The sequence below is a fragment of the Falco naumanni genome, chromosome 1 (genome assembly GCF_017639655.2).
Source record: "Falco naumanni isolate bFalNau1 chromosome 1, bFalNau1.pat, whole genome shotgun sequence".
Classification (NCBI taxonomy): Eukaryota; Metazoa; Chordata; class Aves; order Falconiformes; family Falconidae; genus Falco; species Falco naumanni.
In genome coordinates, this window is record NC_054054.1 from 17,794,200 (window position 1) to 17,821,372 (window position 27,173).

Below are 27,173 nucleotides of genomic sequence, written 5' to 3' on the forward strand. Positions count from 1 at the left end.
GATGAGCCACAAAGCTGCACCACCTAGAACGGCTGTAAATTCAGAAGATACTGAAAATTTTCTTCACAGAATGTGTGGACTTCCCAGATTTCACGTTTTCATTTCTATAAGATCTATTTTTTCTATTCTACTGGAAATGTCACAGGCATGTCCCCATGGAACAAGGTCTGCAAAATCTTGGAAAGATCCAATGACTGCTCATCAGGACACCCCCAAGAGGCATGCTGTCACATTGCAGAGAGCCACAGCCATTGAGAAAGGCCTGACACCACCAAAAGAAGGCACTGTTTGCTTTCTGAAGTAGCACAGGACCTTTCTGATTAGGAGCTTATGCTCTCAAAGATGTGCCTTCTAATCTGGTTGACTTCTAGAGACTCCACTATATTGGTCTCTCAAACCAGTGACTGACACTGATCACAGCCTTGAAATAGTTACTCGGCATGTGTAAAGCACAAACACTAAAATTAGCTCCAGTGGAGTCTTCAGAAACAAGACTAATTACTTAATGTTGATGTAAAACATGCAAACTGAATGTAGTAAAACAGAGCTCCTGCAAGGTTTTCTATCAGAAAATCTCAGGGTGTTATCAACAAAACGAATTCTGGCATCACTGTTTTACAAAAGGGAAACCTAATTATAGCATGACTATACGACTTGGAACTTGGAATCTGACACAGGTCTATTTAAATCCTATCAGAAGCCCCATGCAGAATGCAGAGATACAGTACAGGAACAAAAAGTAGATATTGACATGACATGATAAAGTGAAGAAGTATTTGCACTTCCCTTATTTTTTAAAGTGCTTGATTCCCAGTTATGCAAATTCATGCTTACTCTACAGATAAAAAACATGCAGGCACATCTGTTTCTCACCTAGTAAAAGTTCTGGGTGGCCTGAAGCCGGAGCTAGCTGCTGGCAGGTACTCAGATAGCTTGTGACGGCTCTTTCAGTGGAACTGAGGAGTGGGGAATTCAACTTGTCAATTTTATCTCCCACAGGAAATCCCCTCAGTACATACTAGATCACTAGTTGCCTCTCTAAGGTCAGTGCTAAAGGGCATGAAAACTGAACTGAAGCTGAGCAAGATTCTACCTCAAAACTCCTACTGTAATCATTTAAATCAAGAGGAAAAAGAAAACCCACTTCTCCAAATCATGCACTAAAGCACTTCATTCTGTGGCTTAACTTTTAGAAAATATGCATTAAAAAAAACCCAACCCAACCCCCCCAAAAAAACTTCTGATGGCAGCAGTTTCTTGGAGGAATTTCATATCCCCCCACAATCCCATCAGGATTAATGACAGCATTAACTCAGACTCCAAAATATAAATGCTAATAAAGCTGTGTTGCTTTTTCAAGAGTTTAATTCAGAGATGTCAGATGAAATGACCTATTACTGAAAGAACTGACCTAAACCAATTGCTTGACTAAGCCCTTCCAGCCTGTTGGCTAAAAAAAAATGCATATTCTTATACTTGAGCCTCTTCATGTGTTTTTGTGAACATAAAGAGAAAGTTTCTTTGCAATGTTAAGCTTTACACTAGAATCTGATGGTACTCGAACATGTCTGGCAAAAACTTATCATTAAACTCAGACTGAAAAATATGCTAGTAGAAAAGTTCTTCTTAAAATGAACAACAGCCATCTATGAAGAGGAGGAAAAATTCTTGTTCCCTCTTTTTTTTTTTTTCCTTTTGAAACCTCCTGTTCTGGTGAAATACATAAACACTCACCAAAATCATATTTGCAGTAAACAGTGCTTTCTTTAATCACACCATGAACAAGACAAAGTTTTAAGTCCGGGGGGGGGGGGGGGGCGGGGGGGGCAAGATTGTTGAAAATCACTTTCTCCTTTTCCTAGGAGAACCCTAGCATTACAGTTTATATTCAGTGTACTGTATATGAGTGCTGAAAAGGTTTCAGTATGTTTACTTTTTCTCCCTTGTCCCCTTATAGCCATAGAGGCTGAAAGGACTTCTGACTTAAAAGATAAGCTCAAACTGCATTCCTCTGTTTTTACCAGCACCATTGGGCCTCAGGCTTGGGAACGAAAGTCCAGGCTGAGGCACACACAGACCCACCGTCAGTGGAGAAAAAGTTGGTATGTGAACTGTTACAGGAACCTGACCCCTACAAATCACTGGGCCGTGACAAGAGCCACCCGGGGGTGTTGAGAGCTGGCTGGTGTCATCATGAGGCTGCTCTCCATAATCTAAGAAGTTGCGGAGATGGGGGGATGTCCCAGAAGACTGGCAGAAGGCTAATGTCACCCTCATCTACAAGATGCAGGCATGTGCAGGACAAGCAGGTGATGAAGCCCAGCCAGAAGGGGTAGATGAAAGGCAGGTCCTGCTTGATGAACCTGATCTCCTCCTGTGACAAGGTGACCCACTCAGTGGATGAGGGAAAGGCTGTGGGTGCTGTCTACCTGGACTTCAGTAAAGCCTTTGACACCGTGTCCCACAGCATCTCCTGGGGAAACCGGCTGCTCGCGGCCTGTAGGTGTGCGCTCCGGGCTGGGTAAAAGGCTGGCTGGCTGGCCGAGCCCAAAGGGGGGTGGGGAATGGAGCCACATCCAGCTGGCGGCCGGGCACACGTGGTGTTCCCCAGGGCTCAGCGCTGGGGGCCGGTCCCGGTTCGTGTCTCTGTCTGTGATCTGGGCGAGGGGATCGAGTGCCCCCTCAGCCAGTCTGCAGCCAACACCCGGCTGGGCAGGGGTGCTGATCTGCTGGAGGGCAGGAGGCTCTGCAGAAGGGTCTGGGCAGGCTGGATCCGTGGGCCCAGGCCACTTGTATGAGGTTCCACAGGGCCGAGTGCCGGGTCCTGCCCTGGGGTCACACCGGCCCCAGGCAGCGCTCCAGGCTGGGGCAGAGCGGCTGGGAAGTGCCTGGGGGGAAAGGGCCTGGGGGTGCCGGTGGGCAGCCGGCTGGGCAGGAGCCAGCACCGTGCCCAGGTGGCCAGGAGGGCCAGCAGCATCCCGGCTTGTGTCAGCAACAGCGTGGCCAGCGGGACCAGGGCAGTGACCGTCCCCCTGCACTGGGCACTGGTGAGGCCGCCCCTGGAATCCTGTGTTCAGGTTGGGGCCCCTCGCTGCAGGAGGGACACTGAGGGGCTGGAGCGTGTCCAGAGACGGGCAGCGGGGCTGGGGAAGGGGCTGGGGCACAAGTGTTGTGAGGGGCGGCTGAGGGAGCCAGGGTGTTCAGCCTGGAGACAAGGAGGCTGGGGGGGCTTATCGCTCTCTGCCACTGCCTGACAGGAGGCTGTAGGCGGGTGGGGGTCGGCCTCTTCTCTCAGATAACTAGCGACAGAACAAGAGGAAATGGCCTTAAGTTGCACCAGGGGAGGTTTAAATTGGCAATTAGGAAAAATTTCTTCATTGAAAGGGTTATCAGGCACTGGAACAGGCTGCCCAGGGATCACCATCCCTGGAGATGTTTAAAAGATGTGTAGATGTGGTGCTTAGGGATGGTTTAGTGGTGGACTTGGCAGTCCTGGGCTAATGGTTGGACTTGATGATCTCAAAGATCTTTTCCAACCTAAATAATTCTATGATTCTAAAGGCTTAAAGGAGTATCCAGGAACTACAGGCCCATCAGTCATACTTTGGTCCCTGGGAAAGTTATGGAACGCATCCTCCAGGGGCCCATCACAAGTCAAATGAAGCACGTGGCTGGGAAAAGCCAGCGCGGATTCACCAAGGGCAAGCGGTGCTGGATGACCCCGATCGCCTGCTACGACAAAGTAACCTGCTCGGTGGGTGTGGGGTGAGCGGTGGTCATTGCCCACCTGGATTTCTCCAAGGTTTTCCATACAGTTTCCCACAGCCTCCTCCCAGAGAACCCGATGCGTTACAGCCTGGGCGAGTGTCCGTGCGGTGGGGGAGAGCTGGGTGACAGGCTGCACCCAGAGGTGGTGGCAAACGGCTCCTCTGCAAACGGGCAGCCTGTCACAAGTGGGGTTCCCCAGGGATCCATATTGGGCCCAAGGGTGTTTCACGTCTTCATAAGCGATCTGGACGGTGGGATCAAGTGCTCCCTGATGAAGTTTGCCGCTGGTACCAAACTGAGTGGGGAAGCGGACGCTTCGGAAGGGAGAGCCGCCCTGCAGGAAGGCCCGGATGGGCTGGAAGAGTGGGTAACAAGAACCTTATGAGGTTCAACAAGGACAAGTGTAAGGTCTTGCACCTGGGAAAACATAACCCCGGAGTGCAGGACAGGCCGGGATCTACCCGGCTGGGGAGCGGCTCTGTGGAAAGGGACCGGGGGATCCTGGCGGACACCAAGCTCAGCGCGAGTGAACAGCGCGCCGCTGCGGCAAAGCCAGCCGTCGGGGTGCTGGGCTGCATCGGCAAGGGCATCGCCAGCACAGGTAAAGAAGTCACTACCCCCCTCGGCGCTTTGTGAGGCCACGCCTGGAATACTGTGCTCAGTCCTGGTCCCCGCTGTACAAGAAAGATGGGGACAGGCTGCAGAGGGTCCAGAGGAGGGGCACAAAGATGACCAGAGGACTGGGAAGGCTGCCGGGTGAGGAAAGGCTGCGAGGACTGGGGTTGTTCAGCCTTGAGGAAAGGCCGCTCAGGGGAGACCTTATCACCGTGTTCCAGTATTTGAAAGGTGGCTGCAAAGATGGAGACTCCCTTTTTACAGGGAATCACATGGAAAAGACAAGGGGTAATGGGTACAAGTTACTTCTCGGGATATTCCAACTGGATACAAGAGCAAAATTCTTTGCAGTGAGAACAATCAGCCATTGGAATAATCTCCCCAGGGAAGAGGTGGATTCTCGAACACTGGACACTTGTAAGATTTGGCTATGCCATCTTGTCTAGGCTGTACTTTTGCCAAGAAAGTTTGGACCAGATGATCTTTGAGGTCCCTTCCAACCTGCTGTTCTGTGATTCTGTGAATAGGCTCACATGGCAAACTGCGTCCAATCTGCATCCAATCTGCAAGGTACAAGTGGTTCAAGAGCCCTCCCACTCCCTGAGCAGAAGCTGAACCCAAATCCTTGAAGTCCTGACTGACTCCAGCTTTATCACACTTTACTCAGACCTTGTAACCAGGTCAGGCCCCCAGTTCCCATTTATACCAGCCTAACTCAGACCTTCCTACTTCTACTGTGAACAGGCACGAGTACCAAAATCCCCAACCACCTGAAGCCTTTTCACAGAACACCCACTTGTCACAAAAGCTGCCTGAAAGACTAACACAACAGCTAGATGGAGAACAAAACTTTTGCAATAAACATTATTCTTTGATCAGATCCTTCATAAGGACTTTGTTACAATTATGACTGCTTGGCACATTTCCCTTGTGGATCCTTCTGCTGGAAGAGCCGATTCATACACACAAAGTGAGGCAACTTTATGTTCCATAGGAAGGGGGTGATTCTACTACTTTTAAAATGCCATTTATAAACCCCACCTCTATCCATTCTAGCCTTTCAGCTGTGCTTTCACACCACAGCTCCTTTGGGCCTGAAGGTGAATTTTTACAAAAATATACTGACGGGAATGTAATATAAACCATCTCTCCACACACATAAGATAATAAATTTCTCAGGATGGGTGCTGATTACTGTTTTTGCCTAGTACCAAGAACACTGACAAATCTCAACAAATTCAATGAATGAGACAACTGGACAACACGACACAGCAAGACGGCACAATAAATTATGCTAGGGGACCCAGGAGATCTTGAATGATAAGGTACCTACATGCCTCCCTTGGTTGTACTTTTCTGCCCAGTTCCACAACCTTGGAGTGCAGAAGATGGTTACTCTATCCCTAGGAGCCTTTGATACCATGCCTGAATCCAGAAAAAACAACAGAAAACTTCTCAAAATTATCCCAATGTGCTGTAAACTATCAAGTCACTGGTCACAAAAGAGACTTGTAAATAATGTCTCTCTCACGATAGAACCTTAATAGCTTTTTAGCCCCCTAATCACCTTTGTTAAGTTATTAAGGCAAACAAGGCAAATGTTCCTACTAGTATATCCATGTGGCTAGACACACAAATCCCAGTCAGGCAGAAGTTTCTGTTGAATCTTGCCCTAAATAATAGTAATTTCTAAAGCAACCAGCATCATGCCAGTGCTACATATCACTAAACAAGCAGTTTATATCCAAAGTCCACAGCCCAGAAGGCTCACAGCAAGTAGCCTGGGCTGCTGGGAGAATAAAACAGTCATGATAAGGACTTAGCACAGCACACGAGACTTGCTGAATGCTTACAGTGATCCAAGGATTCGAAACATAAAAAAAAAATAAATTTGTCTCTGCTAGGAAGAAAAAGCAGGTGTGCATGAAAAAGAAGGTTACAGAAAGAGGATGAATGCAGAGTAACTACCATACAAATGGACAACCTTGCTTGTTTAACTGTATGGTTGGCTCATGTAGCTCCCACATAAATCTAACCTTGCTTGCTAATGCTTTATGATTCACTAAGAAAAGCTAAGCAGAGCAGGTAGCTGTGTGCTGGGAATCACTTCCATTAGGGCACTGGTAACATGATCAAATTGTGCTGATAGGAAGACTGACAGTGCTCTAGGAACACTTCCGTTGAGGAAATGCCTCCTGATAACCACTCGATCCTCTGTTATCTGTAGCATCAGTACGATAACCTTTTCCATAGTAGAACTGGGAATGACGACTTTGTGTCATTATACCAACAGCCAGCTTTAGGAGCTACCAGGCAGTGTTACAGCTGCTTCAGAGCACTCAGCACTTGTTAAAGATACCGAGATAAACAGACTTGACCTTACTTTACCATTTCATTTATTGTAAATGAAGATTTTTCTCATGGATACATCAAGGAGACCCAGACCAATTATTTTAATTATCACTTCAGAGGCCACTGATCTTTGGACATGATTATTCATTATTAGAGAAGTAACTGATAAAAACCAAGCCTTGTCATGGACTAAGACAACACTAAACAATGCCAGAACCTAAAGACAGACCTGACCTCAAGAAACCCATGACTTAATTATTAAGAGACAAGAAAATAACAGCAGATGGTCATACAGGGCAGGAAACTAAAAAGACTGTATGTGCCAGGCTGACAGTTCCTATTTTGAACATACCAGTAGCCCGTGTGGCATCAGAGCAAGGGTGAACTATAATGAAATAAACAGGGTGATAGGCAATCAGCTGCCTGTGCTCTTTGGGGCCAGCTCCAATAGGCTTGAAAAGTGGTCAGACGGTCCTGCGGTGACCATACCCTAGCGGCAGTCTCCCTTCTCTATCCCAGAAAAGGTCACATACAGGAGACAAAAGGAGATGCAAGAAGATACAGTTGCTAGAGTTCTGCTGCACTCCCAATTCTTGACCACTCAAGGCTAAGGTATTTTTAAACCCACAACTGTGCGACCCAAGAAATTTATCTGTTTGACAAATGTCGAAGTAGCTGTGGAGGAAGCGATCCCATTCTACAGTGCATAGCCAAGTACTCTTGCTTTACCCTCTAACTCTCTCCAGCTTCCAAAAGACTCCTGCAGGCTTCCTCAGTACATCAAAGTTGGGTTACCCACCTCAAGGAGACAGAGAATTGTTATATGCAAAATGCTCAACACACTCAACTCCCGTTTCAGTGGGCTTGGCCTGAATGCTCGACTGTTGGAGGTGGAGCAAAAATCAGGCTCCTTTATTGAAGCTTTGAATTCCAACACTGTCATGACTTCAAGGCAAGAACAGTAAGTGTTGACTGCTCTTCATGAATGATCTGCCCCTTGCAATGACAACTACAGTATGCACAGTTGAAGGCAGAGCTGCAGCTACGATCAGACAGATGCACTACTATAGAAATGTGAAAGCTGAACTCCAGAACTCCTTTGTATACTTTCTGAACTCTTTTGCATACCATCTTTAACTAAATATATAGATACTAAGACATGTTATTAACGATGCATTCAGACCTAATTTTGCTGTTTGCAAAATAGCCTTCCACTTTTTGGAAAAAGTAGCAGCTGGAACAAAGGATTATTTCAGCACATTGTAGGATTTACCCATTATCCAAGCCACAAACAATATTCTAGAAGTTGGAATGGAGAGTTGCAGCAAAAGGAGGTAAGAAAAGAAATAGAATAGGATGAAGAGGAATGGGAATGTCTTCTGGCCACATGACTAACCTGTATTTGAGATAGCGGTATTAGTCAGAGACATGGAATACATTCAGAAGCACACACTAAGAGTCTACCAGTTCTCTGTGTGATGTCAAGGTGAGAGATGGTCATGACAAAACACACCTGTGCAACACACAGGGATATTCTGTTGCCATGAGTGGTGATCCCAGCAAGCGACCCTTCTGATCGACTGAGTAATCTGCGTGGGGTTTGCACATACACTGTACCTGTTGCTATAAGGGACAAGGGACTTCACTTTCCAGCACCAGCACTCCAGCAGATTTTCTTAAACCAGTTCTCAGTTTACCACATGGTACAGAGAGATGAAGCATATTTGCTGTCTACAGTACTACTCCATAGACAATTCAACTATGGGAGTCTTGGATGATTCTTTTATACATAGTTTTGTCAGGTGTACAAGCAATTAACATAATGTGGAAAGTGAAGTGAAACGTCTGGACTTCGTCAAGCGCTTCAGAAGAACAACAGATTTCAAGGGGAACAGTCAGCGTTGCTGTCTGAGGAAGATAAAAAGAGCAGCGGAACTCAGATTGACAGGCATCTGAAAGCAACCCTAGTACAGTTAGACTCCATAGACATTTTGCCAAAGTGCAAAATTAGCTCTGAAAGGCACCTGAGTTTATTTGAACAAAGACACCAAAACCCAGAAAATCAGTAATAAGAGCAGTCTGAGGTAATACTAAAGCTTTTCAATGATCTTAATGCTAAAAGGAGAAAACACTTTCTGAGATGGTTTTTGTGCTTAGCTTTCAATGGGCTACCAGTGAAGGACTACACAGATTAGCTACAATTTCTATCCCAACCTTCCCCTTGTTAAATCCCTGTAATTCTGACTGACAATACCAAAAACATTACTGACGTTGCAGACATGAGAAGTATCAAAACAGACTTATACAGCAACTTCTTCAGGAAGAAAGGTTGAAAAATTGGCATGCTCCCACATTTTCCACAGCAAAGCATTCACCTGAACTTCTATGAAGAATAATAAACATTTTTTATCGTCTGTGGAGGAGAACCCAGCAACAGAAAAATGTGGTGCTGAACATGTACTTCCCCCCAAAGAAATAAAAAGCATACATATAAATATATGTGATTCAAAGGAATTATAAGTACATAAGAAGAGACAGCTGTAGGACAAGCCATGTATTTTTTGGATATCCCAGTGTATCTGTTCTCAAGGACAGTGTGGAAATAGCTGACCTGGCTTTAAAGAGAGTTGAGAAGCCAAATTAGTCCATACAAAGCTCATTGTTACCGAATACCAGGCTGCTCCTGTGACCAAGTTAACTTTGTTTAGAGGTAACACTTCATTTGGGGATCTGGCTATTATACTTAAGTAGAGTCAGAGCCCTATCAGAGAAAAAAAGGTCTTCACAGTACAACAAGGAACGTGAAATCCATTTTATGGGACTCACTTGAAGTAATTAGTAATTAAATCTGCTCCTAACCCAGTAATTTATCCTTCAGATCACATACTCTTAGCCAGTAAGATCTTTCCAATACTTCATTAAAACAAAACCAACCACTCCTTCCCTAACGTCTTATTAAGAAACAAAGCTCCCCATAGAGATCACTTGGCTGGCTGACACAAATCAGTAGAAATAAAGCACAACAAGTGATGTTCAAATTCAGCTCTGAATGCCAGCCACAGAAGGTGTTGTTCTGCTTTGTCCTTTCTTTGTGTCCCTCTCCCCCCTTAAACAAAGCAGCACTGTTCCTTATCCCCACCCCAGACTCCAAGGCAGTCCCTCCCTCGCCATGGAAAACGGCAATGCCATCACAGCATGCAGATGGTTTTCTCCAAAGAGAGGTGGCTGAAGGTAGTGAGCACTGTTCTGCTCCTGGAAGAGGAAACACTTTCCCTCAAGTGAAATAACCTGTTTCCAAGACTCAGCCCCATCAGCCCACCCTCTCAAGCCCAACTAGGATTTCTAAGCCACCTTTCTGCTATGCTGCTGTTGATGACCAGATGCTGGTCATCCATGAACCAAAAGGTGCATTGTTTTTCCTACAGACCCTTATATCTGTCAGTATCTTTGACTTACTTTCAAGCAAATATGCAGACCTTCTAGAAAAAAATATCTAAATTCAGCAATCGAGATGTATACAGCTGTGTATCAAGCATTTCTTTGATGCATTACTATGCTTTTTTTTTTCTTAATGCATTTCTTTTCCCCTTCAATCAACAGGTACATACACTTTTAAAATGTGAAAGTAACTGCTGGATTACATCAGACATACTTGCATCATAGGCAAAATGAAGTAATATACCACAAAACCCCCAAAGAACTCACTGTGCCTTTAACATTCAGAAGCCTTGCTATGCTGTCCTCTCAAAGCTGCTTAAATGATGAGTAGCATTTCCCCATGTTTACCCTTCTGATGGCAAAGATCAACTGCATTAGGAAGGCAGCACAGAACGGATTCTCCACTTCAGCCGTGCTAACAGCCACAAACCACTTGATGTTTGCCCCTAGCTTTGTTCTGACTTGACTGTCAGTGGATGTCAAATTCAAACTTGCATCCTGATGATGTCTCACATTCTTGAAAGTTTGCACAGTGCCTTCCACTCCATTAATAAAATCTGGCCCTCAGCTCACCGGCTTCTGTACCCTTGGGTGCTGTAGAAAAGACATCACAGACATCATGCATACAGACATCATTATATTAAAAAAGGGTTCACTTATGTGAGAAATGAGAAATACTGAGAAGACATGAACCAGGAAGTTGCTAACATACACAAGGGGCCAAGCTGCTTTGGTTTCCCAGTGGAAGAGGAGGGTGGTTTCTTTTTTTGTTTTTATTTAACTGTTTTAACATGGAGGCAGTCAGAAGCACTTTGTAAGCATTTTATCACTTGCAAGTCAGCCATTTTTGACCCTTCAAATTTAGATTAAAATTCTCTTCTACACTGTTAAACACACGCGGTACTTATCCTGGCCCACCTATTATCTTGCGCCTTCATTTAAGAGGTTTGCTGGGGTGGGTATTACACTGGCTTCTGCCACACATGCAGAGTCACTACAGAACACCTTCACCAGATGTAGTTCAGCTCACAGAAAGAGTTGTTGAGCTCCCAAGATTTCTCTCATGTCATCTTTCATTGTCCTCCTAAGTCCCACCTCATCATACAGACAGAAGACTTTTTGCAGCTGCAAAATGACCTGAAGACCCAAAAGAATGGGCCTCTGTTTGGGCTTGCACCATCAGAGGATGACATTTGTATGTCTTTTATGTGCTTTAACAGAAGTACATGCCCACACCCTGATTATGAACCTGCTTCCACTTAAGAAATACTCAAATATTTTCCCACCACCTTCCAGGATCCTCCAACAAAACACTGGATACTTGATAAAGGAAAGCATTCCCTACACACAACAAATTTTTCAATCATTCTAAACTATTTATTTTCCCCAGATAGCTAGTTTTAGAAGGATGTAAGTTGCAAAGGAAGAGGCTGCTTAGAAGCATTCAAGGAGCAACAGTAATGAGCCCTCTAAAATAGAATCCAATGAGCAACTGGAATCCCTCCTTTGTAGACTGTTGCCTTTCTCTTGTATAACCAAAGACCAGCAAGAAAAACAGAAGTATGATAAACTACTAATGGCACAGGGCTGCTTATGTAGCACAGCAGATATGCCCCTGTCAGCTAATTCTGGTCAGAAGAAAAAAAGTATCCTTTCTCTCTTGGGTTAACATACAAGGACAGTTCTTTAATTAGAACAATAATGGGTTATATATCAGGTTTTTTCCTAGTCTGGTAAACTTCCTGCTGAAAATCAGATACCTATAAAAAGTAAAATCCCTCGCAGCCAGAGCATGCCCTGGTTGATTACTCTGCAAAACTTCAGAGTTCTAAAAAGGAGAAGGGGAGGAAAACATGGTGGGAGGAACTGGGGGAGAGAAGACATGGGGGGAACATGATGGGAGGGGGGAAACTTGGGAAAAAGGAAAAAACCCACAAAAATGCTGAAATGCTGCCACTCAAGATTCCCCCCCCCCCCCCTTGAAAATGATATACAGAAACACACTAAGCAAGCACACAGCAATTTTTCCATTCAAGGAACTATCTTCTCCGTCATTTCTCTTCTCATTTCTTCAAAGGGGACAAAGATTTTAGGTAGCCTAATCCAGCGGGAAAAAGATGAGTATTGGTGCATATTTCCAACCAGGTTCCCCATAGAAAACAAGCTTAAGCAACCACAGCATGTAAGCACATCTATTTTCTTGTAATAAGTTTTGAGCTGTGGGGTCTATTTCAACCGAACTGACCATGTCAAGTGTCACAGATGGCAAGTTCCACCTGCTTAACAGAAAACAGACACCCTCACACCCTCCCAGTGTCCTCAACAAGTATTAGACTAGGGAGGACTCCTAGTCTTTATTAGTCATCGAGTTCCTCAAGGCTGAGACAAAACCCCAAAGAAATTCAGACCACTTCTCAAAAGAGGCCAATGCCACCTTTCACCATACATGCATGACTTCTTAGAAACACCCGAATGCTTCCCACTGGGGCCCATCTGTTTTGTCATAAAATCAGAGTAATCAGGAATTTGGCCAAGAAAACTTGAGTGTAGGAACTCCATTTTATTCCCGCACAACCTTGTTTTCAGCTATATACTGATGGTACTGGGAGAAGGATTTCAGATGGAAACAGCTGGAACAAACAGATTGAAGGCAGATGGTCCACGAGATTCCCAGTTTCTTAACAGAGTTAAAGTTGTTAATAAATGAGTAGGGATAGCTGGGTTTCCCAGCTGGATTTCTGGGGTTGGGGTCTATCTGTTCACTAATCATGTGCTCACGTTCCAAGGGCAATCATCTAAGAAACTGAAAAGACTGTCTGGGGTGCGTGTGTTTCCTTTTTCTGAGGATGGGGAAGTTAGGTCGTTAATCATCCTTTGCTACGTACCCATCAATAAAAGGAAATTGGGTATAACATACCATACCATAGACATTCATATTTGTCAGGTCAAGCTGCATAACCTGGATTCTTGTATGTGCTTCCCATATGCTGTAACCTGATGCAAATTGTTTGCATCATACCAAAGTGGACTTCATTTAGCACAGTACACAAAAATCAGTTCCTGTTTCTACGTTATCTGAAAACGTCTAAAGGAAGAATTCAACTGCCTTAACAATACTGTCTAGTCACCATAATTTTTATACTGTTTCTCAAAAAGCAGACATACCCAAATCCTCTGAACTCGCTGTTTGTTAAAACCCTAGCTGTTTACTTACTTTGCCTGTTGACAACTGCAGTACTGAAAATCTTCTGTCTTCACTTTAAAGGTCCTTCATATAGGTGTACTGTCAACACAGCTAGTCAGTTTGCCTCTGCTTCTACGTACACAGAATTAATTTTCCTTCTTCAAACTACACTGCTCTGAAAAATGCACAATTTTTCAACTGTGCTGGTATGCTGGAGGGAATAAAAATCATAGTATTACTGTGACAAGTGAAAAAGGCTTTCTTCCTTTAAGTCATACTACTACTAGCTAGAATACCATTACACAAGCAAGACTGTGACTCTTTCAGTTTTGGAACACCAGAACACTGTGGGCTACTATTCTTAAGAGTGAAAACCTTGGACAACCATAGGCCTCTGAACTTATTTCCACCACTGCAGTGCAGAATACTGTCAAATCGGTACTCTTACACCCTTCCTGACAGCACAGGTCACAAGCTTCAGTTCTGGTACGGACTGCTGGGACACAAACACTGCTCACACCCTCAAAAAGTCCCCAGTGCAGCCTGATGGCAGTTATTCATCATCCAAGGTTCCCATACAGCATAAAATGAAGATTCCCTTGCAGAACAGTTTTGACTGCTTACAATACCACTAAAACACTGAGTTACTTAAAATCCAGTACCCTGCCTCCCACCTCAAAGTGCCTGTTTTAAGCAGAGTAGATTACATCACATCACTGTCATAGCATCCAAGTGTAAACACACCCCAAAAAATGCCATACAAGTCTCAATGCCCAGGTATGCTAAAAAATAAGGAGGAAAGGAAAATACCCTCTTCCTTTCACCACAGTGTGGAAACTCTCCAGAAAGGAACCCACAGTTCTGCAGGTTTTTTGAATTGACACTTAAGAACAGGACACTGACAATTTAAAATGTGCACAGCCCTTTTGTTGCAAATTTCTTAAGAAGGGCAGCAACCACAATGAAAGACAAGGGCAAGAAAAACAGTCACAAGGACACAAAAATACCCACACCCGCTGATCAATGTACTTTAGGTGTATCTTTTATTTACAGAGTGGAGATGCCTAATCAGAACTGGGTAATTCAGCTTTTTTGTAAAAGTATATAAATATATACATGAAACTCTATGAAGTAAACATTAACAACTGTGATACAGTAAAACATTCGCTACTATCCTTAAGCTAACAGGCATCTATTAAAGCTTAAATGCTGATTTCAAGATGCCCTCTATAAAATAGCTGTAACTGTAGTAAAAGGGCAAAATTCTGTGCCATAAACAAGCTTTTAAAAGAGACTAGTAAAATGTCTTTATTTGTAATTAAGTTTGCCAGGATAAAAACACTGCTTCATCCCTCCCACTCCCTACCCCATAAACAAATATCCCAAAAGCTGCAGAACTGCAGGAAGTACAAGATTACTTTTTTCTTATTATTTACTTCTTTTTTAATTAAAATATTTTTATTTCAGTATTTTATCACATATTAAGGAAACTGCAGAAAATGCAGCTTTATTAAATATTATTTACTGTTATAAAAAAATTTCACATGTATGTCCACGGGGCTGAAGAGATTAGTGGTATTGTATGAGCTATCCCTTTTCCTTATAACCATATACCTTATTTGGAATGATGGAGAGACTTTATAGAAAAGACATTTGACAGCAACTGACGAAAGGGACTGGAAAACTATTGGCAGAACAAAGAAAACATGTGAGAGCCTCTAGACCTCCTTGCTTCCTTATTTTAAAAGCACTTCTGCTTCAGCATTTTATTTGTCTCTTTGTTGTTCCTCATGTTGGAGATGATTCAGGACATAAAGGACAACTTGATAGCAGAAAATGTACTGATCCTGCAAAGGAAAGGAAATCACATCACATGTGAAAAATGCTTGCACCACATAAGTAATTCATTATCATCTGCACTTCACAGGTGCACAGCACTTGATTTCGATACTATTTCTACAGTTAAATAAGAAAGACCCCACAAAACAAAAAACCCACAGTGGAGAAAAATGCAACCTCAATTTAAATACAGGCACTCTCCTGCCACTAAACATACATTTATATGGGACATTTATCCTCGTCTTTCACATCAAAAGCACCTCAGAGTAAGTACTTTATATAAGTAAAAATGAAGACATCAAGTGAATATAAAGGTCTTGCATTAATGTCAACCAATATACAACTCTGGTGACAGTGCAAATCCTTACCTTAATCTCAGCAATACAGGTATGTAGGCTAATACATGTTTTAGGGTGTGAGGTGTGGCTAGTAAGTTTTGTAATTTGGATTTAGATTTTTTTGTATTTTGAGGTTTTTTTTGTTGTTGTTAAACTAGTATTTGACTATTCCTTCACATTCAAAGAAAAAAGTGCAGATTTTAACAAGACCTTCTGATGTCCCTCTCTAAAGTAGTTAGCTTTAGATCCAGATTATTCCTAAAACTTTCGGTTGAGTATCTCTTCAAATGAGATTTCAAGACATCTCCAGTAGTATCAGTGATTCATAGCAGCAACAGTTAGGCCTTCTCTTCAGTTCATAATGCATTTTTTAGACAAAAAACCTCAGCAGATTTCCTCTATAACACATTTTTGAAGATGAAAACCCTGCAGTTTTTTTCCTAAAAACACAGATAAAACCAGCACAGCATGTTATAAACTGCATGCATTTGTAACTGTTAAATGCATCCTGCTACTCACTGATATGCATCTGATTGAATTCTCACAACACAAACGTTCCATTAGAGGGCACAAAGACAATCATCATCGTGAGCTTCACAGAAAGCTTCCGGGCACATCAGAGTTAGCATTCCAATGCCTTTCCTTTAGCATATATCTGGGGAAGCCAGACTCACCTCTGTCTGAACCATCCCATGTCTCTGCAGACGCATCGTGCGTACCAGGTCTGAGATGTCGAACTACCAAAACAAACAGTAAGTTAAACATTCAAAAAAGACATAAAGGAAACATCCCCACCATCAGACCAATGAATCCAGCTAGGTACGTTAACATCCAGTACTGAAACAACAATTCACTACAGCCTGTGTATGTCTGGTAAATAATCCAGCATGTGCTGTCTCTGGGCAATATGGATGTGGCCCTCCTAAATCAGACACCCTCCTTCACCTGTTTTCTTTCTCTGTGCTCTGGCTGTTTTGCTTACTCTTACTGGGAGCTGGGTGTGCAGAAGATGGAGCCTCTTTGTCCAATCTAACAAAGCACTTTATTCCCTGAAGTCTATAAAATTCTAGACATTTAGCAGATGCTTAGAAACTCCACTGAGCTAATCATGACATAGCTCAACTCTACAAAAATAAGGAAGCTAGCACCCTCCTGTGGATCACCCCAGAAAGCATAATCCCTGGTTGTGCTGGGAAAGCTAAGAATCACAGAATCACTTAGGTTGGAAAAGATCTTTGAAATCATGAAGTCCAACTGTTAACCCGGGACTGCCAAGTCCATCACTAAACTATGTCCCTAAGCACCGCATCGACACGTCTTTTAAATACCTCCAAGGAAGGTGATTCCACTAACCTCCCTGGGCAGCCTGTTTCAATGCTTGACCACTCTTGTAGTGAATACATTTTTCCTAATATCCAATCTAAACCTTCCCTAGTGCAACTTGAGGCTATTTCCACTTGTCTTGTCACGAGTTATCTGGGAGAAGAGACCGACCCCCACCTGCCTACAGCCTCCTGTAAGGCAGTTGCAGAAAGTGATAAGGTCCTCCCCAAGCCTCCTTGTCTCCAGGCTAAACACCCCAGCTCCCTCAGCCGCCCCTCACAACACTTGTGCCCCAGCCCCTTCCCCAGCCCCGCTGCCCGTCTCTGGACACGCTCCAGCCCCTCAGTGTCCCTCCTGCAGCGAGGGGCCCAAACCTGAACACAGGATTCCAGGTGCAGCCTCACCAGCCAAGCACAGCCAGGCTCCCCAGGAGAATGATGTGGGACATGGTGTCAAAGGCTTTACTAAGGTCCAGGTAGACATCCACAGCCTTTCCATCATCTGCTAGGTGGGTCACCTTGTTGTACAAGATCAGGTTTGTCAAGCAGGACCTGCCTTTCATATACCCCTGCTGGCTGGGCCTGATCCCTGGGTTGTCCTGCATGTGCTGCGTGATGGCATTCAAGATGATCTGCTCCGTAACCTTCCCCAGCACCAAGGTCAGGCTGACCAGCCTGTAGTTCCCCAGATCCTCCTTCCAGCCCATCCTGTAGATGGGTGTCACACTGGCCAACCTCCAGTCAACTGGAATCTCCCCAGTGAGCCAGGACTGTTGATAAATGATGGAGAGCAAGCTTGGTGAGATCCTCTGCCAGCTCCCTCCATACCCTTGGGAGGATCCCATCCAGCTCTGTAGATTTGTGTGTGTCCAACTGGAGCAGCAGGTCATGGACACCAGTTTCCTCCTGGACTGTCAGGGGGCTGGGCAGGGGGGCGGGGGGCAGCACCCTGAGGGTAACTGATCTGGCTATTAAAGACTGAGGCAAGGAAGACATTAAGTATCTCAGCCTTTTCCCCACCCTTTATGGCAATGCTCCCCACAATATCCAATAAAGGATGCAGATTATCCTTGGCCCTCCTTTTGTTGCTAATGTGTATCTGAAAACATTTTTTGTTATCTTTTACAGCAGTGGCCAGCTTAAGTTCCAGCTGGACTTTTGCCTCTCTAATTTTTCTCTTGGCATAACCACACACCAACCCTGCAGTCCTCCAGAGTTGCCTGCCCCTTCTTCCAAAGGTGGTAAAATTCAGGTTTTCCGCCCTCCCCCCCAGTCCCAGCCATAGCTCTCTGTTCAGCCAAGCCAATGTTCTCTGCCACTGGCTCATGTTTTGGCACGTGGGCACAGCCAGCCCCTGTGCCTGTAGGCTGCTGTCTTGAAGGATGCCCAGCCTGCCTGGACCCCTGGGCCCTTCAGGACTGCCTGCCAAGGAACTCTGTCCACCAGGATCCTAAACAGGCCAAAGCCGGCCCTCTGGAAGTCCAAGGCAATGGTTCTGCTGACCCCCCCCCCTCCTTATTTCTCCAAGAATCAAAAACTACCATCTCACGATGGCTGTGCCCAGCACAGCCTCCAACCACCACACCACCCACCCGCCCTTCTCTGCTCATGGACAGCAGCTCCAGCGGGGCATCTCCCCAGGCTGGCTCCCTGACCGGCTGTGCCAGGAGTTATCATCCACACACTCCAGGAACCTCCCAGCCTCTTTCCTCCCCGCTGTGTTGTATTTCCAGTGGACATCCAGTAGGCTGTAAAGCTACTTTACATACCCTCATCTCCAGCTGAGATGTTTGTACACAGAGTTTTTGATTCAGTTGCCTGAACATACTTGGGTTGGCTTCTGGCTGCCCTCCAATAGTGCCTGGATCTCTGACGGACTAAATGGCACAACTCTCAGCCCTAATAGCATTTAACACGGTAGTTCCACTGAGTACATCCAGCCAGGTAAGGCAGGCATTTTAACTTCTCCTTCAATTGCTTGAGTTATCATGGCAACACACCGTTGCTCCCAAGCCATACGACAGAAGACTGCTATGGTAGAAGATGCCATTGCAACATACCCTAGCACATCTGAAGCGGCACCTAACAATGTTAGATTGCTGAGGTGTCAGACAGGATACTTTTTACAAGATTCCTTAGGCTAACCCAAGAACCAGCAGATGTTAGAGCTTCTCACCCTCCCTCCCCCCTCCCCAGGATCATCAACAAAGGAACATTTCACAGGTACTGCCGTTTTACACCCTGATTTATGTTACATTAGGACAGGGGTCCTCAAACTGTTTAAACAGGCGGCCGGCACGCGGATGAAGTGGCAGGCAGCCATCTGCGGCTGCTTGGTTTCCCCCTCAACCCCCGGGGGTGGGTGGGGGGAGGGGATGTTCTGTAAATACCGGGGGCTGGATTGAGGACCCTGGGGGGTTTGAGGACCCCTGCATTAGGACACGGACAGCATGCTACTCTTAAAAGCATGGCATATTCTTTACACAATTGTATAGATCCAATGAAACACATTTCCTGCAAGTCAAAAGCACAGCTCAGCCCATCATCCTCTTGGGTACTCACATCAAGGTCTCTGCTGATCAACCCTAGAATAACGTCTATACAAATAAGGGTCCCTGATCGTCCAATGCCTGCACTGCAGTGAGTTATGATAGGTCCCGATTTGTGGACATGACGCATGTAGGAAATAAAAGTAAGCAGGTCATCTGGTTGAGAAGGGGTGTCATGGTCAGGCCAGGCGATGAAGTTCAGATGGGAAATGTGCCGTACTTCACCTGTCTGAGGTTTAAAGACAACAACAAAATGTAACACATGGGAAGAGTAAAAAGACAAAAGTTAAGCTCCCAAAGGCAAACAGTCTCAGAAGAGAGGGATTTGCCCAATTAAGGTGTTCTGTAATTCAATAAAACAAGAGAAACTGAGCTAAACTGAAAATAACTAGCAAATAATTGACTAGTACAAGGTTCACTGTGCGTCTAGACTGAACTGATCACACAGGGCAATGAACCAGCCAGACTGAATTAGTAGTGAATTTCATATTCCTATGTATGTTTCTGTGGCCAAAGGCACCTAGGCAGCCAAAATTTAGAGTCTTGTTAGCATAATGAAATCATCTCCTGGCCCAACTGCGCTCTCCTATAAAGGTCACAAGGTAGCACACGATGCAGCGAGGAGGAGTTTCCTAGTAATTATCACTGGGCAAGGAGGAGAAGGCCCGCATTATCTCTTGATACAGACACTGTGACTGAAAGAAGGCAAGCCAGAAGTATGCGGATAAAAATGCCAACACTCAGAAAAAGAATTCTCAGCATGCAGAATTAGATTAACTTACCTGAATCTCTTCTAGCTCCAGCACTCTAATGATAAAGCCCTTCAGTTGCTGGAGTCTTACAAGAGCAAGCCGTAGTCTATCATTTATCATGGTGGTTTTATTGAGTACATCTGGCCAGTAACGCTGGCATTTTATCTTTTCTCCTTCAACCTCCTGAGTCATCATGGCAATCACAGTACAATTTTGCTCCCAAACCATCTGCCAGAAATCTGCTACAGTAGTAGGGAGAGGTCCTTGACATGCAATGTACACGAACTCCTCATTCCCCACTGGCATGCGAATGAAGCTGGCATTGATGTATCCACCTTCAATCCCAAGAGGTACTCTAGTGGTATCATCTGCAATCCCCACAGAACAAAAATACTTCCATGTTATGTGTGCACATAATTAGACCTTCACACAATAGAAATGCTGAGCCTTACACGCTCAGATAGTGAACAGGATTTTGTTACAGGAAATCTACCGACAATAATATACATGTCTGTTTTTCCAATTTTACATGGTTAAAATTGACAAATATTTTCTGGCTCCATATGTATACATCATTTAAGACACAGGATCTGCTGAAACAACTGAAGAATCTGTGAACATCCACTGCTACCTAATACAGTAGTCTATTGTTCACTGATCTTAAACCCCTTTATAAATGCTTGCTTTAAATGTGTAGAAAATGAGTAGTAGATTTGATTTTTCTCTACTCAGCAGAACTAGTATTGGGAAATCAAACCATCCCACTCCTGATCCAATTCATCTGACCATACAGGTGGTGACAAAATATCAACAGTGAACTTCAGATTAGTTAGGACTTACAAGGCAGTATGTTTTTGTATCTATTCTTTTTCCTATTCTCCTTTGCTTGTCCAATCAAACACTGATCCAAAGGTTTTAAGTCCTGAAGGTTCTGTAAAGAAGCAGTTACATGGGCATTAGAAAGCGCTGAACGGTAACGAGTGTTAAGAGCAGTTATGTAACCAAGATTTCAACAGACAGAACCATTAAAAAAAATCCTAATGTGGATATGCAAAATAATTCGGTCACAGGAAGGAATCTAATTTCACATAGCTAAGAAAACGGAACAAAGTAAAAAAACCCTATTATCCAGTGAATATTTTATCTCATTCTCCCAAAGAAGAGATCTGTAAAACGTTTGACTTAAGACTTCGGAAAGGCTGCTTTCACACTTAGCAGCTAGATTTCACAGCCTTTGTTTACCTTGTCTATGCCTGTTAACGTCTATTCATTTGAAGAAAGAATGATGTAAACACTTCTGAATTGAATTCCTGGTTCAAACTAACCTCATCTCTCAGCAGCTAGTGGGGGGAAGGGAGAGAAGTCTTTGGTAAAAGAAGTCTTTAAAACCCTTTAGAGCTGCAAATTAAAGAGCTGTGGTATTTAAAGCAGTGATGAACCAGCCATTCTATTTCTAAGTGTTTCATGCTAGAAAAAAGGTCTTTGAAGGACAAATAGTTACTCACTTCAATCTCTTTAGAAGGGACTCCCTGTTCCAGCAATCCCCGCAACATCCTGATCACTGACTTCAATTTGGCTCCCGAGTATTTGCCTCCAGGGAGCACATCCACTGTAGGGAGTGCAGAGATCTCTTCATTTGTCACTGAAGGGATACCTAGCAGAAGAACAAGACTGATTGATATAAATAAATAGCTAAAACTAGTGAAACAAACTCTAGTGCAATGTTGGATTTCCTTGTTGCTGTCCACCACTGTATTACCTTGTTTTCCCTAGAATGTGTCCATACACCAGAGAGAATACACAAATGACCTCACAGTTTGACAGGTAAAACCAAATTAACTAACAAAACCAGTATGACGCAAAATCAGCTTTGATGAATCCAGGAACCAAAGGGAGTATTTTCCTGAACTTCCAATACATTCACTGAAAGAAACTTCAAATACATTTAAAATTTAAGTTCTTCACACAATAACCTACAAATCTAATGAATGCACACAGGGATGAATTCAGAATTCTCCACTTGAAACATCACAGTCTGTGACTTCATTTTTAACACACTCAACATGTCTTCCAAGTGGTATACACAAAATGTGTTTAAGCAATCTTTTTTTCAGGCCTTCTATCAGGCCTTCAGTGTTTCTCTGAAGCACATCAAAATTAATAAACCAAGAGTCTCTCTGGTATCACAATTAAAAGTGTCTTAGACGTAGTCTAAAAGTTTACACAGACTATCTTTTTTTTCTGTTAATGAACACAGAGAAAAAACTACTGTATATGAATTTCAGGAACTCACAATTCTAATGCTATCTCAAAAAGAAAAGACTAGATTCTGCCAAACCCATCACACTGAGCAGTGTTCCAGTCTGCCACTCTAAGCAGCAGTGGAAAAATGAGAGTCAAGACAAAGAAAAAATATTGCCTAATTTGAGCATGGAATAGCTGGTATGTGAAGCACATAATATATCAAACTGATCACGGACAAACACCTATACTGTTACAGCTTTTGTCAGACGGGTACTATGGAAGAAAGCATTTCACCTAGTTTCAATTCTGCTACATCTACCTGCACAACATTGCCAATACTTCTTCCTATTAACTCTCACACACTTACTACGCAAAGCTGTGAAGAGCCTTTCCAGTGGGTTGCTGAGCTGCTACATTTCCCATTATACTTGTCATTACACCCTCAAAACATATCCAGGGCATTTTAAAACTAACACCTGACATTTTGTCTATGTAATATGATCCTCAGTTTCCCACTGATTATTTATTAAAGTTCTTGCCTTTATTTACACACTCCTGGCTGACTGATTCAATCGGCAGTTCATCACTTCCCCACGTGATCTCATCTTCATCTGCTTGGCTCAATGGAGGTTGTTGAGGAGATCTGTAAGAGGACAAGGTATGGAAGTAAGAAATAACACCTAGAAATAACCAACAGATTGGCAACTTACTAAAAAATTGCCAGAAAGTAATTTATAGCTGCGATATTTCTGAACTGGATTCATACCAGTAACCTCGAAAAACCCATGATTTTTTTTCCTTTTTTTACATCCCCAGTGAGGATTTGTAAAAGATAACAGTGGAAAAAGAGCCAGAAATACATTGATCTAGTAATAACTATCACTGCAACTACTTTTCAAAGGCTAAGCAGTCAGATAACATCCAATACCATATTTGTAACATTCACATAATTCACTACCTATACACTAGAATATCTATTTTCAATTGCAAGTTTTTAGCTTTGTTGAAGATGGTGATATATGTATCAAGTATTTTAGGCTGCTTGTGCCAAATCTCAACCATAAACTCGCCAGAAACTTAATCAAAACAGAGAAAGAAGTATATACACTTTGACTGAAGTGTCACTTAGACTAAGGACTAAAATTATTTCACAAAGAAAAACAATCTTGGGATTTCCAGAATTCAGGGTGGCTCAAAGAGACAACTAGTAACTTGGGCAGGTGTATCCTTAGTTTTCCATGTCAAAAAAAAATAAGCCCCAAGCACCCAAATGGAACAGATGGACCAGTGGAACTATCCGGTTTAGCTTCTGTGCTCTAAACCCAGAAGAAGTAATACTAATGAAGCCTGTAAAGATTCAAACTGAATACAGCATTGTTCGAATGTTTTCCTCACATGCAAGTACCAAATTTTTAGTACAATGCAAATTAAGTTACTTGGATGTATTTGAACACAGCCCAGTTACTTGTTATATCTACATATCAAAGGAACAAATAAATCTAGAGCATAGTAAGCCACATAAAGCGGACCAGTATTCAGGCAAATTATAACCTTTTAAATAACAAGAATAGACAGAGAGCAATTAAACAGGGCACTGCACAGATATTTCATTGGGTTTATTTTGGTTTGGGGGTGGGTTTTGTTGTTGATATTGTTCTACTCTCATTATAACACATCCCTTTTGAAAGTTTCAGACTTCACAGGTTTGCTTTCAAGCCACACTAGAAAATAAATCTTACCTTTCTGGCAAAGCTTTTACTTCACAATAGTCTTCACAACCATTTACATGTGTTGGCTAGTAGAAGAAATATTTCAAAACACATTAAAGGACATAGTTATAACACTCATGCACGGTAAATTTTAAGCAATTAACAATTACATGGACTATTTCTGAAGGGTATTAAGTTCAAAGAAGCACATAATGAAAGACCTTCCTCTTTTAGACATCTCATTAACCCAAAATAACAGACAAGAACACTGAGCACTTGGAAAGAGGCTCTACTGTTACAAAGCCAAAAAACTATTTAAAATCATTCCTGACTCACAGCAAGTACAGCCATATATATTTTCTCCAGCTGATTTTTTTTTTTTTTGTTTATAATACTTAAAAACACTTTATGAGGTAAGTTCGGTAGTGAAAATGTCTGCCTCCTGTCTAACCACCATTCCTATACAGGACAGAACAGGGCTTTACCTCTAAATGACAGGTACTCCTGTATATGCCTTCCTCAACAAATGATGAAGACTCAGCAGAGAAGGCAGCATTTTGATCCTCCTTTCAAGAAGCTCTACAAAACCATTTATACTTAACAGGCCAGCCTGCAAGTTTCCACTGCCATACTCTGAGAAATTTACTTGTGGATCTCCTAGAGCACACTGACACTGAGCCAGATGCCTGACTTGACTCTTGGCTCTACTAACGGGACAGAAAGCTACAACAGCCAGGATGTGCTGGATAGACAAGAGTTCTCCTGATCTGAAATAAGAGACAAAACCCAGGCATCTAGTGACTGATATAAAACAGGACATGCAAAAATGTACAGAAAACCACATACAAAAGTTATTCAAGTTAATGAACGTAACCTCGCAAAAAGCAGGAGGAAGGGAAATCTCAAATTTACATTTTGGACACAGCACTGCTTCCCTTCTTTGAGCAGGAATCAAGGATATGTTTTAGATTAAATGCCTCAAATAGCATTAAGAAAGGTACTTCATTATCACCCTTTTTGGAAAAAAAAGTAAAAAGAAAAAAGGTGTTGGGCTTTATATAAGAAATAGTGTAAAGTAACTAAGCTTTGTTCTCTAATATAGTTAATGTATGATAGAATAATGATACGGTATTTAAAAAAAAAAAATGTACACCATTTACAGCTACCACGGACAAAGGTGTTTTCATTTAAAAGACATGCAAAGTTATTTCCACAAGTTTTATGGCCATAAGAAAAATGATAAATTCAAAGACCATCTGAGAAAGCAAAATCAGCAGACTGCCAGCTTCTTGCCATCCCACCTCTGAAAAATCTTCAGGCAAAGATGACCCATCACAGTCTGTGTCTTCAGACTTATCTTCTGTCAGCTTTCCATTCACCTCTACTGGAACAGGAAAATCAGGAGATACAGTATAAAAATCACCAAAATACACCCAGGAGTCACCTTCTCACAGATGGAAATTCTGTTACACCTGCCTTGCACTACACAGGGAATACAGGTGCCAGAATAACTAAGAAATATCTTTTAAGTCCCTTTGCTACCAGTGTGCTGGCAAAGAGGTCTTAATGTATAGGACAATCAGACTTCAGACTTCTTTCTTTTTTAACTGGAACAGCTGTCATTATATGTGAGGTTGTTTGCATACCTAACTATCTGTGCCACAACATAATGGATGGACAGGCTAGCACTAGTAAGTTATTAGATTCCCATGTCGTCAGTGTTTCTGCGATTCAGTTACGTTTAGACCAGCAGTAGGTCTAAACTACTAGGATTCTACCTGCTCTTTGTATTAAGATGTGCCAGATAAAATCTGACTTGTATCCGTCTGCCACAGTAGTTCCCTGCTGCCCTATCTTATGGATTCAGTGCAAAGTAGGCCAGATCCTAGCTACAAAAACTGAAAGTAGTGGAGCTCCAGTGATACTCCTCAGCTGAGGTCCTGGCATAGCCAGACCCTCAGTTCCCTGACTTCTAACATAATGACCAGTGACAATAACCCAATGAACCTGAAGAACAGCAGAAGAGCTGAAATAATTATAATTTTGAAAGGTATCTCACGAGTTCTAGAAGGAACATCTACAAGAGTAGCAAGCATCTTGCTGCACTTTTGGAGCACATATACATAGTGCGACACCACAAAGGAACTACAAATTCTACTCTACGCTAAATTTCAGTTAATAACTGGAGCTCAGGTGAAGGAATGAAGGCAAAGAAGGGTGTACCGACAGAAAGAGCTATTGAAAAGAAACAGTCCTTCTAAAAAAGACAAAGCAGGTTGGCAAACTGTTCGGTTTTGAGAGATCTCAACACATTTCCAATGCTTCAGCATTTCAACCCAACTGCAGCTGCAGAACCAGGTACCTAAACAACATGAATTCCACTCAAGAGACAATTCCAGAATGGGATTCATTTTCCTAGATTACATAAAGCAAAATCCAGATTTATCAAACCAGAACTTGACTTATTAAATCGCATCTGATGTTTGCTAGGATCAGCAACTATTTGTTCCATCAGAACCATGTGTTCTACCTGTGAAACTTTTGAGTTCACACATCAGTGTCAACTCTCCTTGCCAAATCAACTGCTTACTTGGCACCTGGTTTCAAGAAATATTTTGCTGTTAATAATATGCTTTTTAAATGGCTCACGCTACCTGGCAGGTGATCTTCTAATGCAGCCTTCTTGAGATGTAGAAGGCTCTGAGCCTCGGAAGTTGCGTTATTACGATTTAAGAGGTTCTGGGCTTCTTCATCTACAACATCCAACAGATACTGGACAACTTCATTGTGATCATCCTCGTCATAATACTCATCTTCTGGAACCTCTGTTTCTGAAGAGAAATGTATAAAATTACTTAGTATAAAATGACAAGTTTTCCCAATATAGGATGTTTTTTGGGAAAAAATCAAAGGGGCAGACACCATGGCATTATTTCTAGCTGTTCTCATGGCTTTCCTTCATTTCTCTCTAACACAGAATCCTACTTCCATAAATCTACCTCCAACATCAACTAATTCCTCTAAAGCTGAGCACAGGCCTTGGAGATGATTTTCTGAAGCTGA

The 27,173-nt window shown here is 43.0% G+C and overlaps 1 protein-coding gene across 5 annotated transcripts in view; it reads right to left on the reverse strand.

The window, feature by feature from the left end:
- Positions 1–14,386: 14,386 nt before the first annotated feature.
- PTPN13 (protein tyrosine phosphatase non-receptor type 13) overlaps positions 14,387–27,173 on the reverse strand; it is a 126,313-nt gene continuing 113,526 nt past the window's right edge. For 4 of the 5 annotated variants that reach the window (XM_040583189.1, XM_040583170.1, XM_040583198.1 and 1 more), the window contains 10 exons: positions 26,765–26,941; positions 25,412–25,494; positions 24,141–24,196; positions 22,941–23,044; positions 21,663–21,811; positions 20,998–21,088; positions 20,188–20,525; positions 19,419–19,634; positions 16,209–16,271; positions 14,387–15,204 (listed from right to left, as the gene is read on the reverse strand). In XM_040583189.1, coding sequence (XP_040439123.1) covers positions 15,124–15,204; positions 16,209–16,271; positions 19,419–19,634; positions 20,188–20,525; positions 20,998–21,088; positions 21,663–21,811; positions 22,941–23,044; positions 24,141–24,196; positions 25,412–25,494; positions 26,765–26,941 — 1,358 coding nt within the window. In that variant the 3' untranslated portion in view covers positions 14,387–15,123. The remainder of the gene's footprint in view (positions 15,205–16,208; positions 16,272–19,418; positions 19,635–20,187; positions 20,526–20,997; positions 21,089–21,662; positions 21,812–22,940; positions 23,045–24,140; positions 24,197–25,411; positions 25,495–26,764; positions 26,942–27,173) is intronic. The other variant, XM_040583180.1, reaches the window with a different exon arrangement.